The 15,477-nt window shown below is 41.9% G+C and overlaps 1 protein-coding gene across 5 annotated transcripts in view; it reads left to right on the top strand.

Moving 5' to 3' along the window:
• The window catches only part of cadm4 (cell adhesion molecule 4), a 127,553-nt gene extending 117,832 nt beyond the window's left edge, over positions 1–9,721 (top strand). For 3 of the 5 annotated variants that reach the window (XM_028425536.1, XM_028425539.1, XM_028425535.1), the window contains exons 7-9: positions 3,420–3,533; positions 6,390–6,518; positions 7,746–9,721. In XM_028425536.1, the coding sequence (XP_028281337.1) occupies positions 3,420–3,533; positions 6,390–6,518; positions 7,746–7,855 (353 nt within the window). In that variant the 3' untranslated portion in view covers positions 7,856–9,721. Of the gene's footprint in view, positions 1–3,419; positions 3,534–6,389; positions 6,519–7,508; positions 7,588–7,745 lie in introns of all 5 variants that reach the window. The other 2 variants (XM_028425537.1, XM_028425538.1) reach the window with 2 other exon arrangements.
• The last annotated feature ends 5,756 nt before the right edge of the window (positions 9,722–15,477 follow it).

Here is a 15,477-nt window from a genome sequence, read left to right as displayed (position 1 = left end):
CATGAGTCAAGGCTATTTTCCATCTTTTTCTACCTCACTACCCTCAATATCCACTGTTCTCACCTCTTTTGCGCCTCCTGCCCACTTCCTCTTCTTCTCCCTGCTGCTGATTCTCACCTTGCCACCAGTTTGCCCCCTGTTGTAGGTTCAGCTGAGGTTCAGAACTCGAAGAAGGGCTTGCTTTCTAAGTAAAGGGGTGAGTAGAGTTGGAGGGATGGAGGGAGGATGGAGGCAGGATATGGTGGAGAGTGGGAGAAGGGGAGGGCATATGGGAGGGATGAAAAGGGAGAGAAAAGGACGAAGGAGGTCGAACTCAGGTTAACATTCAGCACCACAGCCTGTCAGATAAACGGAATGTCAGTTTAGTTGGCTCCTAGCATTCCCACAGGGAATCCCAGAGTGCACTGGGGTTGGAAAAGAGTGATCGCTGGAAGATATGTGTTGTAGGGCATGAGTCAGCAGAAAAGAAAGCATTTACAGGTGCAGAGAAACTCCTTTGTCTTTCTCTGTCATTTCGTGTCAACCTTCCCTCTGCAAGAATTATCTGCCATCAGGGTCTGCACAGTGAGCACAAACTCAGAGGCTGCCAATTTGTTGCAGGTGCTTTAGGTTCTGCCACTTTACGAGTGGAGCTGGGCTTAATGCTGGTGAAGGAAAACAAAGAGTGAGAAGGTGGAGAATTCTCCTGGGAGCCTTGGCAAAGGCATGATGCACTGAAAGCTGAGGTCACACTTTGTGTTGTGTGTCTGTGGCAGCATGTACAGGTGTCTGTAGGGTGTAGACTCAGAGAGTGATATATTTCTTTCTGAGTGCAAATGAACTTTCTGCAACTTTCTGAAAGTCACTATGTAATTGTGAGAAATTGTCTTGAATGAAACACGGTGCACACATGCGCGCACACACACAGCAAGTATCTGCAAAATGCAAAAAGGTTGTGGCCTCTATTGGTATTGTTTCATCTCTGTGCCACCATTGTTAAACAGAAATTGGATTTTTATGTGTATATGCAAAGGTGCAAGGCGAGCGAGTGCATGTGACTGGAAGGAGAGTGTTGCTGATTGTCTGGTGAAAGCCCAGAGGGCTCCCTTATGTAATTGAACTGAGCTGCTGCACTCAGATGAATCGCCAAGCCAATAAAACCCATTAGAATTGAATTGCATGAGAGAGTGCAGGGGATGGAAGGAGAAAGAGAGCGAGAGAGAAAAGAAGGTAAAGATGGGAAGATAAGAATTCTGAGTTTTATATGTAATGGACATACATGCATGTGGGGTAGGTGTTTGTGTTGCAGGATTTGAGCAGAGAGAAGAGACTAATATTTTTTATAGAATTCATGGAAAGCAAAAGAAAGTGACAGAAAGATGAAAGAATGACTACATATGGTGAAATAGAAAAGGATATTAGGTGACCGGGGATTAGTCTGTGCCTCCTCGACTGTTGTAATGAGCCGTCAGGATAATTGGATTGAAAAACACAGGCTTCAATTTAATGAAGGGAGACTTTCAAAAAACATAGAATCAGAATGAAAGTATAAAAAGGTTGCAGGCAAGTGGCAGACGAAGCCAGACCAAGATAATGTGGAGCCAATTTTGTTTAAAAATGTGTTCTCAGTGCTGTTTCCCTGCACACATGACAATGCACCAGAGAACATTTTGAATGACTCTTCCGCCAATCAGTGTTGGCCTGCGTGGCCTCATCAGGGCGGCCCTTCTACCGATGTTTATAGACATTCACACAGATCGACAACTGGATAGACAAGCACCGCTTTGGGCAAGGCCCTTTTAATAAGGAACGCTGAACATAAAAGAATAACAGGGCTCATCCAAACGGTGGAGCAGTATCCTCAGGCACACTACTGTGAGAACGAGATACGGGGAAAAACGTCATTATCGCAAGTGCCGCCTCATCCATCCCTCGAAATAACATGGGCTCTGTGCCTGATTGGCATCCACATAGTGTTAATGAATAACAATATGATGTGAAAAAAAATGATGCTGACGGCCGAGAGAACGACAGCTGTATGGCATTCTCCTTAATTAAGTTGAAGAGAGGCAGTGAGGGAACGTAGCCACAGAGGAATGAAACCAGAGAGCCAGCTGAGGCAGCCGCAGGATGGAGAGGTGGAGGGATGGACGAAAGAAGAAGTGAAAGATGCTGGGAAAAAGATAAGAAAGAGTTTGAAATGGTGAGGAAAAAATATATAGATAGGTGATAAGGAGTCAAGAGAAATTAATCAGCATCCACATAATAAGTTGAGTGACCCTGGCTATTAATCTTTTGCCCCCAGGCTTAAGCATACACATGCACTTACACTGCTTTTATGTATGTGCACTGGTACAGGAGGCGCATATTAAAGTAATTCCTTTGTCAGTTCCAATTTATCTCTACTCTCGCTCTGAGTTTCTCTTTTTCTCTTTGTCTGTGCACAAAAAATAAATTACATATCATGTACATTTCTTAACAGTGAGAAAAAGACCAAGGCTGGACTTGAGGAAAGAAAAAGAGCAGGAGGTAGGAGGTATAGTGCTGACATAAGAAGAGTGCAAAAAGAGATTGATGATCTCAGGGCCAGTGGGAGAAAGGGAGAGAAGAGACAGAGGAATACTTACCAATAAATTACTCCTGAACAGAAAGGGCAGCGTGTGCACGCGTGCTGCATGTGCGCTCCGGGTGTGTGTGTGTGTGTGTACAATATGTGTGTGTACAGGCCTACATTTGCTTGTATTTTTTTTAAAACAAGCTAAGTGTGTGAGTGCATAGACATAGACCACCTTGCATGCTGTCATTTTATTGAGATAGTTTGATGAATTGCCATATAACCCACACTGATACACACACACATTCATGTCTCTCACCCATCACTCGTTTAGTTTTTGTCAGCCATTATTTTTGTCTTTAACAGCAATATGAACTTGTCTCCCTCTACTCCTCTGCCTACCATTGTGTCTTCGCTATTGATTTGAAGAATGTGTCAAGATCCAAGCTATTGTTCGGCATTGAATGAGACAGTCCCTGCATGGCACTGTTCCATTGGGAATGCATCTGTCACAGACAATGTCTCTGTCTCTCCTGCCATTGTACCATAGAAAATGTGTCAATTATAGAGAATGTCTTCCTATATATTCCGTTTTCCTTGTAGATGAATGTCAGTCTGCCAGGTGTAATTCTCTTTAGCCTCTGCTTTAAAGCATAGCTTTCTTATTGCAAGCATCTTCTTTAACCCCCTCTGTTGTGAGAACATCTGTGTGTGTCCTTACAGCGTGTCAGAAGAAGAAGAGTGCTGCGTGCTTTAAATCATTTTTCAATCTAAAAATTCAACAATAAAATAAGCATGTGTTGTATTTTATATGTTAACCCCGCATGTTGTAGATAATAGTGTTTGTGTATGTTTGTGTGTCATCCCGTTCCCTGTCTGTCTGTAGATAATGTGTCCCTCACTACCACGGTCCCTCCCATTCCTACTACCACCCAACCCACCACCTTCCATCCTGCCACCCCAACCCTCCTAACACACAGCTTCGCCCCGGACCCGAGAGGTAACACACACGCACACCTTTTGTTTTCTGCCCTCCGTGGAAGAGGAACAATACATGGCTAAGACCTGCAAGGAGAGGCTCGCACGTGTGTTCGCCTGAAACCTAAACAGTACCTCAGATTCATTATAATTACATTTGTTTTTAATTAACCATATTGTCATGTTCATTTTTTAAATGCACATCCTAAAGTTGCTCATTACAGCGTGCTTTGTAGTGGCGCCCTTAATAATCTAATGTGTGTGAAATGGGTTCATTTAATTAGTTCAGCATAAATTCCTTTGCATGTTTTCAGCAGCTATTACACTTTTGTATTTACTATTGTTCATTTATATTATCATAAAAATGTCAGCGTGTACACTTGTGTACCTGCACTTTTAAAGTATATGATAAATTGCATACATTATACAACAGCTATAATAATACAAAGAGGTTGTGCTTCCTCCGCCTCCTCCCTAGTAGGTCACGTGACCCACTACTTGCAGGTCATAGCCCCCCTACCCCCCATCTCTCTCCTTGTCCTTTCCTGCTCTCCTTTGGTGTCTTCTGTTCCCCTACTCATCTGATGGCCCTCAGGTCCCTCCCTTTGCACACACACACACACACACACTTTTCTGCTGCAACCTTCTTTTGCCCTGCATCCACATGAGCTTACGTGCTGCTTCTGTATGCACCATGTGCAACCACCCACTCTCCCTTTTCTTATCACTGGCTGTTTGATGCCCCCCCACCCCCACCCCTCACTCGCACACATTGCCCAGTCAGCATTTGTGAGCGTGTGTGTGTGTGTGTGTGTGTGGTCTGGGCTGGGTCTCTTGGTGCTTGGTGGGTACTGTTAATGAATCTGTGTTAAGAGTTTTAGGAACTGGCAGTACACCCAGCCTTTAGCTGACTGACATTGGCCTCTGGAGGGCTCTGTGCTACACAAACATATTTATCTGCACACACAAATATAAAGAGAGAGAGAGAGAGAGAGAAGGATCCAGGTGGTCGTCTAATCGGTGTTATGGAGGTATAAGGGTTGCTTAGCACTACACTAAATGTGAGTGCACAGGTGTGCAAGACTACACATTCTCCTTCATTTCCCTCTTCAGCATCTCATATATATATATATATATATATATATATATATATATATATATATATATATATATATATATACATATATATATATATATATATACTCACAAAATGCATGCTTTCACTTCATTTTTCCCAACATCTTCAGTTTCTCTCTGTTCGTTAAACGGAGAGCTGAAGCGATGGGAGCAGGAGCATCCCTCTTACTCTTCTGCTGCCTCTTTCACTCTCTGTGGCAGAAAGATTATTCACCTGCTGGGTATGTGTGGAGATGTCATAAAGGATCTTAAGAAAAAATGCGACTTGAACTGTTTGGTGAATGTTTAGTTGATGTATCATCTGAGGGTCTCCTCAGAGAAACAACACACAGCTGTCAGTCATTTCCTGTGGAGCTTTGGGCTGCAGAGGATTTTGAACATGCTGCTGCGGTAAAGGTATAGAACGCTTGCTTCTTTAATGTGAAATGCAGCCTGGACACACTGCTCTGTATTATATTTCAGCTTCCCATGTGTGGTGTGTCAGCAGATGTTATTTAATCACTCACATATGCAAATATTGATTATGTACATAGGAGAAATGTGATGTAATTTGTCACAGTGCTGAGACACGAGAATTTGCTCTCCTTCTTTTCCTCTTCATATTTCCCTTCACCTCTGTCAGCCTCGCTTTCTCTCCTGATGTCTAAGTATTAGCACTGTATTAATCATTCATGTTTTAATTCCACCCTATCAAGGTCCAACAGCTGCATCAATAACATGGTGTCCTTGTCTTCTTTTTGGCCTTACCAGCTCTCAGCTACAATCAGAAAGCTTTTATTTTAAGTTCAGAAGCACATTTTTATTGACACACACTACCTTTATCAAGTTTTCCTCTGTATCCCTGCACACACATACCTGCTTTCAGTGGCAGCCAACATTTACTGTTGTATATGAAACAGATAAAACATAAAGTTTAGCTTATAAATCTGGTTAAGTAGCCTATAAACCAAAATTATTTTGTTTAAAAAGAGGTATAACTTCACATTGAAAAAGGAATTGATGCAAATTCATCAATTTGGTTTTGCTATTAATGACCTAATCAGAATTGTTATTATGTTAATTATCAATGGATAAATTGCCAGCATTAATATTCTCACAGTGGACACACTGACTAACACCGACCTGCAGATCCTGTTGAGTCCTTGTCTTCAATGCAGCATGTTGCTGTTGGTAAACAGGGAAAGTGGTTTCATATCGTCATTGTCATAGAATTTAACTTTCTCTTTTCAATCTCTTTATCTTTCTTTACACATTTTGTTGTGAATCGTTTGGTTTCATTTCCGAGGGCTGCAGTTCTCAGGGTGTAAACACACACACAAAGTTTCCCTCATTCAAAATGCATTGTGCTCTTGACAGGCACTCGGATGAAGTGGTTTTTGTAGAGGCTGACATACTTATTTCTTTATTCACTCTTCTCATTTCTCCACCTTTTTCTCACCCATTCTGACTGTCGGGCATTCTGTGCAGAGGGTGGAGGGTGATGAAAGGTGATAATGCAAGTTTGGTGGAAAATATCGACTTTTCTTTTTCCCTTCGTCTTGTTCACTGTACTGTCTTCAACACCGTCAGTTTAATGTGCTTTTCTCTCCCTCTCTCTATTGTCTCTCTCCTGCTTTCAATTTTGATCCATTTCTTATATTGTCTTCACTTCTTTTCCTGCATTCCTCTCTTCCTTTGTCTCCATATTTCCCTTTATATACCCCACACACACATTTGTCTTGCTTTTTCTTTTTTTTTTCAGATCCTGGTGCAGTGGTTGAGACACACAGTGCAGTACCCTATGCAGTGATAGGTGGCGTCCTGGCCCTGCTGGTTTTCACCGTCATCTGTGTCCTCATCGTCGCCATCTGGTGCTCGGTTCGGCAGAAAGGTAACACACACAGGCACACTCTCAATCGCCCAAGCAATTATCACAGAAAGTTTCTTTCACAAGCAGCAGAGAGACAGTTAGAAATCACAGCGTTTTATCACATTTTCCACTGGCACCTTTTTCATTTCTATACTTACTGGCTTAACACACTGTGAGAAAATCATTGAAGGCCAGTTACACCCAGATTCTTTGAAAATAATAAGTTAAACTAAGGTGTAAAATTGTCAGCAGAAAGCAGGCAGGGTAGGATGCTCCTCTCTCATCAAGCACTGTCCATGATAAATGACCTTGGCCAGGATTGTGGAAGAGAGAGGGTGGGGTGGGAAATGTAGGTGTGGTCTCAGTGTTTTATGACTATATGTTAGTGTATCAAGGCTCATCTATTAAAAGCAGACTCCTCGCGTTCCCTATCTTTTTAAGTGCCCCCCTATTGGCAGCTTTAAACTATGCTCTCCAGCTGCCAAGAAATGATGTGGGAACAGTGTTGCAGGCTGCAACCAGGATGACTAAACCTATGGCGAGACAAGCAGTCAGTCAACATTCAGCATGGCTTGACCGCCAATCAGCACGGTGACAGGGCCATTACAACCAATCAGTGTTGAGACAGGACCATTAGGACTTTGTCTTTAGTGTGTTGTGACTGTCAGCCTGCCAGTCAACCTCTGCAGAAAGGAGAATGAGAGTGTCACTCACCCCTGCAAGAAGGGACAATCCAGCAGGAAGATGACTTAAGCGGTTCTTGCTCTCTGTAACCTGCACTACATTGAATCATTAATCAGGACCTGAGGGATGGTAAAATGAGTTGGGTTGGTTTTTTTGAGTGACGCAAACATGCCTTTGTTCTCTTGCACCTAACATTTCCTCCACCCTTTCTGCCAACCTCTCTTCCCTCCCTGTCTTTATTCTCTATTATCTTCTACAACCCTCCTTCTATTACCTTCTCCTCTTTTGTTCATGCATTCATCCACCACCTCTAATTTCCGCCGATAGGCTCATACCGTACACGAGAGCCTATTCTTGCCTGGTATTGACCTAACAATCAGTGAACTAATGAATTAATCTGTTATAGGTATGGTACTCAATAAAATTTGCTCTGATTGGTTTGATAATGCTGCATGGCGCTGCAATGATCATGACGCTTTGCCAACTAACCTCGCCCCTACAATCTCCCTCTTGTTTTCTCTCTTTCTCTCTCTCTCTCTCTCTCTCTCTCTCTCTTTCACACAGGTTCCTATCTTACCCATGAGGCCAGTGGGTTGGATGAACATGGTGAGGTGCAGGAGGCCTTCCTCAATGGGAACGACGCCAGCCAGGGCAAGAAGGAGTACCTACTGTAGCCCCTCACCCTCCCTTTTCCCTTCTCTTCTGACCTCATACCCTTACCCTTTCCTCTCCCTGTCTCCCACCTTATATACAGTATACACACACACAAACACACACACACACACTTCTATACAATGCGCCATAAGAGGCGGCCTTCTGAAAACGACTGTATACAGATACTGCACACAGCCAATCCATCCCACTCCATTCCTCTCCATATCCTCCATGCACACACACCTTCAATCCAAGAGGCAGACAGAGAAAAAGAGTCTCTAGACCCACCAGCCATTAACGACTGTGCCATATACTGTAAGTCGAAATAACTGTGGAAAATGAAGAAAGCGAGAGAGGGATAGGAGGGAGGCAGAGTAAGGTGGTGAATATAGACAAAAATGAAATGATGCCATAATTATTTTGATCGAGAGGGAGGCAGGGAGCACAAAGAAAAACCAGCACTCTGCCTGTGCAGCCGCCAAAGTGGAAGGGGAATTAGAGGCAGATGACTGCTATAATTCGCTGCCTGGAGAATAGAAGAATCCATTTCACAAAGCTCAATCTTTAACAGAGGCAGACAGTTGGAGCATAGTGCATGTGAGTAGGGAGGGAGGACAAAAGGGGAAGGTTGACCAAGAGCTATTGAATGCAATGCTAGAAAATTGATTTTTTTTTAAATTGCCAAAGCATCTTGCCTACAGAGGCAACTCATGTATAATTCCCTAACAACACTGGAGTGTGTACAGCCAGAGTCCCACAAACTATCCATACTTTATAAGCAAGCTAACTGTCCTGTTTTGCCATCCCTGTTGGGTGGCTTATATTATTTGTGGGAACACTTTTAGTAATTTTCCCCTCTCGCTGCAACAGTGAAGGAAAGGTCTTTTTTCTTTTAATGTACTCTCCACATCCTCTTCCCTCTCTATTCACCTGTTACCATCCTCTCTCCTCTCTCTCTCTCTCTCTCTCACATCGCTCTTTCTCTCTGTCTGTCCCCCCCTTCTATCGCTCCTCCTTTGTTGGCTCCTAATAATGAAAGGATTAGTGTTGGGCTGCGTTCCCAAGAAAGAAGAAAGGAATATGAGTTGCTAAGGCATTAAAGAAAAGCTTAATTATTTTAGAATGTCATTAAGGGGATAAAAAGGTTTAAAAGTCTTAATAAGAAGGGCAAGGGGAGCGATAGCAAAAGGAATGAATGAGAGACTAAAATGGATGGGTATTTTTTCTGAATGCTACCACACATGCAGTTACATGCACACATTCATACGTACAGTAAACACGTTGACAGAACAAGTATACATATCTCTGAATTTCTTGTTTGTATAAAAAAAAGAACAGCAACATAAATTAAATTAAACTTTTAAGAAATAAGAAAACAGTTTACTATTGAAACGCATTATGAAGCAACTATACTAACACAGAATATTAGCCTATAGAGGTGCGAACCGAACAAACTACTGTCCAGTGGTCTTTAAAGAAAAATAAAGAAAAGAATAAAAAAAAACATTTGTCTTTATGAGAAACCAGAGGTCTTATTGATTTTTTTATTAATTATTATTATTGTTTTGAACAATTATGATTGTTGTTACTGTTATTATAATTGCCGTTGTTATTATTATAATGGTAAATGTTAAAAGAAATGTACACTTCCCATGGTTTGCTTTTGGTTCTTCTGTAGAGAAATTGCTGTCATTTTTCACTCTTACCTTTCCTCTCTTCCCAGTCTTTCTCTCTCTCTTTGTCTCCTGTGCCTAGTTGTCTCTTCTCCTGTCTTTCACTCTTGTTTATTTTAGAGTCCATGTGTCATTGTTGATATATAGCTAACTATTTCTTTATAGGGGAAAAGATACAAAGCACGACAAAAATAAAAAAGAATCCCAAAATAACAGTGGGGATCAGGCTGGTTTTTGGATATGTTTACTGTGTAATTAGCAGGTGCCTGTTTTTGAAATTCTGTGGGGGAAAAAAAGAACAGGAGATGGAGCATATGATTAGATCAATGGGGAATAGCAGAATTATTGGTAGGAAGATAAAGATGAAGGCAGTGGAGCCCGTTATAACTGGCACCTCGTTCAGAATAAACAAAACAGTAGGCTCTGTGGTTGGGCTAATGAATCATAAGAACAGATAGCAGGGAAGAAAGGGTGACAGGAGGGTTGAGTCAGATGCACACAGAAAAATATGACTCCGCCATTAACATCCACACAATCAATACCCGATTCTGTCGAGAAGCACTCAACATGTCCATCTGTGTGTGGGGCTAGATTTGAAAGCCGCTGGAGGTCACAGGGTGATAGATCGATGTGTTTCTCTTCCATTGATGGCAAAGCTCCACGGTCGCCTGTCATAAAGACAGATTGTCAAACGGCAATCAAAGTAATGGACTTGCCAGGCGGTACCAGCATGAGATGACACTCTGGCCGACAAACAATTCAGACGACACTAGACATATCTTCAGTTTATGATGACGCAAAGATAGCACTGGTAGCTCCTGCTATCGGACCTACTGTGGTCGATGAGTAATAAAACTAAGAATATTGTCCGTTTATACAGCATGTCATCAAAACAGAAGTGTTTGTCCTTCAAACAAAGGTTTCATCTGTTTGTTTTCCTGTGGGGCAGCACTCAGTCCGGTTGTGAGCATCGGTAGGTTGATACTATTATTTCTGCTCCATCTCATGGGAAACAGAAAGCTCAACAAACAAGTAAAGTTTTTGTATCATTTTTACTTCACTTTAGCACTGAGAGTGCAGGGGTTACCTTACCAAAAACACAATGACTGAACAAAAAGTCAAGAAAATATAGTATTATAATGGTACAAATTTGTGTTTCAGTCAAATCCTGTTAGCAGTGAATTACTATAACATACTGTCATGTTATATATCATATATCATATAATAATAATAATACTGTACCACCAGCAGTGGTAAAGCAGGGTTGTCCAATAACCGGAAGGTTAATGGTTCGATCCCAACTCCTCCCTAAGTCATTGTTGTGTGTCCTTGGGCAAGACACTTTACCCGCACTGCCTCCAGTGCACTCACTGGTGTGGCGTGCCTTGCTGGTCATTGTATGACACTGCTTGGCAGCAGCCTTAAGCAATTTCCCTCTGGGATTATTAAAGTATCTAAAATTAATTAAAAAAAAATTAAGGTAAATTAACAGAGACGTGTGATACTCTTTCATCATGGAGGGTGTTGATCAAATCAGTAGACATAAGAAACAATAAGGAGCAACCCAGGCAACAGTTGGTTATATTCCTCTCCAACTTTACGATATGCAGTGAAAGTACCATAATCTGGCCAATAACGACTGCAAGAAGTCTATGAATAACTCACGTAGCTTCTCTTTGATGCTAGTTTCGCCGATTAATGTCCTGGAACGGGTTCACATGAGTGAATTTCCCATTTATGACCCATTTATGACAGTCATATTTCATTTCTATGAGTTGCAGTAAACATCACAGTCCATCCAAACAAACTCTTTATTTTTTCTTGCCTCAACTTGGTGGATTAGAAACAGTTTGTACCCGTTTTTAAACCAAAACCTTGTAATCCTAAAGGAAAGTGAACAGTGTTTATGTTCTTTGGTCTTGGCAGTGTGACCCTGGAGTGGCAAAGAGGTGTGCACACAGTGACAGCATAGCATGAAGCATTGATTTAGGTTGCTGAGTGTGTCTAGGCCAAAGCATAATCAGGAAGGAGAGCTTTCAAGCAGACAGAACAATTGAATGGGCAGCTGTGCAGAGGAAGCTAGGGAAATCTCCCCCTTTACCAGATTTCACTATCAATAATATGTTCCACTCTGTGTATTTTTTTGAACACATGAAAGGGAGTTTTAAAGCAGAGAAAGATTTGAGAAAATGAATCAGTTATCAAAAAAAGCAGACAACAAAACTAAACCCCCCGAGGAAGAGACAGAAAGAGCAGATCTATGATCACACGAGAGGAGAAAAGCCACGCCGACTGTCATGCCAATGCTCTGTGTGTGTGTAGGAGATTGAGTTCTCCTCGTTTCTCCATCAGTGAATTCTTAACACCGACAAGATTCAAGATGAACAATCCAATTAGTATGAGCATGGCCCTTTTTATTACAAGAGAGCATCACATTATATTTACAAGTTGAATCAAAATAGCCATGAATATTGTGTCATAACCAGGTTAATTATGTTTTCTCTGCAATGCGTCCTCTCTGGACCACTGTGTTATTACTGAATGTTTAATTAAATGCTGTCACTCATATATCTACATTACTGGTGGTTGGCTTAGCAGAGATTTAAAACAGGCTTAGAATAAGACCCACAGGAAGAGCAGTCAAAGAAAACAGACATCTGTGATCAGGATAGTAGTTAGCATCTGGAGACTTCATTTTCTCACTGACATTTGGTATGGGACCCAATAATTAGCTGGCCTTTTCGCTTGTGACTTATTCATAATATGTCTGTGTGTGTGCACAGGGTGGTTGATTATAGTTAAAAAGCCAACAACAAACAGGAATATACTGTTTTTAGTATGTATTCAGTTGACAACTTATTTATCTCTAACACTTTAGCTCACCAAATGTAGAGGGGGTTTGTTCTAGGAAGATTATTTATATGCTTTCTTAAAAACATCCCACATCTTCCACTAATAAAAAGATCAGACCTCTGGGCAGACTTTGGCTTTAAGGGAGTGTTTGGCTGAAGACCATGGAGCTGCCTGCACTGCTTCACGTATTGCCATGTGGACCGATTTTCCTCTGGACTGAGAGACTGCAGGTGGAAAGTTGAAAACAGAAAGAGGAAAAGATGGCCGTCCTTCCCCCGTTTGTGTCCTGGGAGGAGTGAAAATGATCTGGGGCACAAGACTATACAGCTGGAAGAGGAACAAGGTGACTGCTTGAATCCAAGCGGGAAGATAGGCATTAGGGTTGAAAAGCAAGACAGCTTGAGTAATGTGAAGAGGCAGGCACAGCACGACTAAAAGAGAAATGGATAGAGCCAGGGAGTGTACCAGGCCAGGGTCTTGTTTTGGTATGTCTGCATGACTAAAAGCTGTCTTCCCTGGTTTTGTGCATAACAGGTTAAGGTAAATGGCCAGTAGCCAAAGCAAGGGAAGCATGAACACTGTCATCCCATGAACATAAACTAGGAAGTGGGGACTGAGAATAGTGTCAGGAGCACACACGCCCCAATGGCTGCTGTGAATCTCAGCATAGGTGAAGTTGTGCATGTCCTCCACATAAAACTTTGACAAAAAGCCCCCATATGGAAGATACTTCCCAATAACCTTACGGTCATGGTGGTACTTATGAGGTGGGAATCTGGTAAAATGGGGTAAGGAGGTTGTCCAGTTGCCACCAAGCCCGAGGCCAGCTGTGCCTGGACCACTATTATCCCTTCTCCAGGTGTCGAGGACATCTGAGCCAATGAAGTCGCCAAACGAAAACAGAACGGAGGCCACCCAGCTCAGCAGGACTGCACAAAGAGCTCGCCGACGTGTCACCATGGTGGAGTATCTAAAATTCAGACAGGAAGATGGATTTAAAAAGAGGTAATACAAGGCATTGGTTTAGATCTGAGTAATCAGCACAGTAATCTTCATTTGTGTCAAACAGTTGGTTAACTGGTTGAAAGCCAGAGTATGTAGGTGACTGTCAATCAAAAGCTCCTCAGAGTCTATATTGATATTTATCTACTGTCTGAGAGAGCATTTTAGGCTGTGAGAAAAACCGCCTTGCAGTCTGTTTTGATCACTATTACATACAGTGGAGCATCCTGACATATATTTTTTTCTTTTACACTTGTATTGATTTTTCCTTCATAGCTGACAGCACATTTAAGAGTGTTGCTTGACTCTTGCCACCCACATTATTTACCTTTTCCCACGCATACAAGAAAGTATTAGAATGTTGTATGCTGTGTAACTGTGATCTTTTATTTTACTTGGAGAAAAACATCTTATGAAAGATAATTGGTAATTATCTACTTCATGCATACACTTTTCCACTTTTACCACTCACACTGAAGATTTGTCAATATGTTCTCAGACATAAACAGAAGAATAGGTCAAAGATTTACAAAATGGCACACCACATTCTTTTATTATCTTCAGCTCACTAGGACCTGTTAATTACAACGTCACTTTATTCTGCTATGTTGCAAGCCCAGCTGTAATTTGTATATTCTTGACTGCTTGAATTGATTTATCTATTGTCTGAACTCACCTGTGTGCAAAATGATGGTATAGATGGGCATCCAATGTAAGTAGCATTAGCAGAAACATGGTGAACTGCCTGACCAGCAATGGGGAACACACAAGAGTTACGCAGGTGTACAGACACTGGGGGGCTCGCAGGTTGAGTAGCACAGTGACGGGGACTCCCACTGCACCTCCGATGGCCCCCACCCAGCCTAAGCACAGCCGAAGACAGCATGACACACTCCCAGGTTGGAGCCTGGCACCATGGGCAGCCTCCTGGACATGGGCCGTTGAACTGCTGCCGCTGACCGCCATGCACAATCTCCCACTCACCACAATTACAGACACGGACACAATGCACTGGGACAGGGAGTACAGCCACATGAATTCCATGTCTGAAAATACAATAGAAAAGTATATATATATATTTAAATACAGTTTAAAAGTTCATCACTGATAATGATGTGATGAGAAAAAAACGTATTGATGCCTATTCATCCCCACTCTGTGTCACCTCTGCCCTGTGTCTCTTTGTGGTCTCAATGTTCCTGGAAATTTCACTTGCATTCTCAAAGGAGTGCTTAAACAAAGAGAAAAAGACAAAGAATAGTAGGAATATAAATGAGAAAGGAGTGATAAGTGTGGAGGAAATTTTGAGGTTAAGCATATAAAAGTGTAGGGTCAGAATACTAAAAAAACACAGAGCTAAAGAAAAAAGTACAGTTGTAGAAGGATTGAAAATGTGATGCAATTTTGTGCTGGGGGCAAAGAGACGGGCAGAAGTAGAGTAGATATTTTGATAGGTATTGGAGAGCTGTAAACGTGCCTGGAGAGTGAAAAGGTCAGGCCAGACCAGACTTGACAGAACTTCTCCACAGAGGATGTGAGCACCATGCAAACACAGAGCAACAAGCACCAAGCCGGGTGGCAACACGCTGCTAACACTCTCACCTCTCTCATTGTTTTCTAGTCTTTGGCTCAAATCTCTTCTTCTAACAGCCTCACTATACATCATTCACGTACACACGCACACACATTCTGTCTGCCATAAAAATAAGCCTAGACATTTTTTGTGTGTAAATAGACTCAAGTGCACACTCCCCCAGTGAGCAATTTTCAGCAAATATATTGCAAAAATGATTGGCACCTAATTTTAGTGCATTTTCAAACAATAGTCTGACATAAAGCAGGCGGATGGATATTGAAAGTGCAGATTTGCTTCTTCAATATGCCACCTGTCCATTCCATGTAATTAGTTTGACCTTTTTGGAACGTTTGGTGTTAGTCGTCCATTCCATAATAATCATGACTGGCTCTGAAATAACCTCTTCATACCACTTCATAATCACTTTACACAGTTGTCTCCTGTCTAGCTACTTGAAGGGCCTCAGCAAAATTGATTTACTGAAGTAATTAACAGAGTTTAATCCACCTTGTGTGAGTTTTCAATTCAAATTGGTGGC

Source organism: Parambassis ranga, chromosome 16 (assembly GCF_900634625.1).
Source record: "Parambassis ranga chromosome 16, fParRan2.1, whole genome shotgun sequence".
NCBI classification, from domain to species: domain Eukaryota; kingdom Metazoa; phylum Chordata; class Actinopteri; family Ambassidae; genus Parambassis; species Parambassis ranga.
This window is presented reverse-complemented; position numbering and strand designations above follow the sequence as displayed.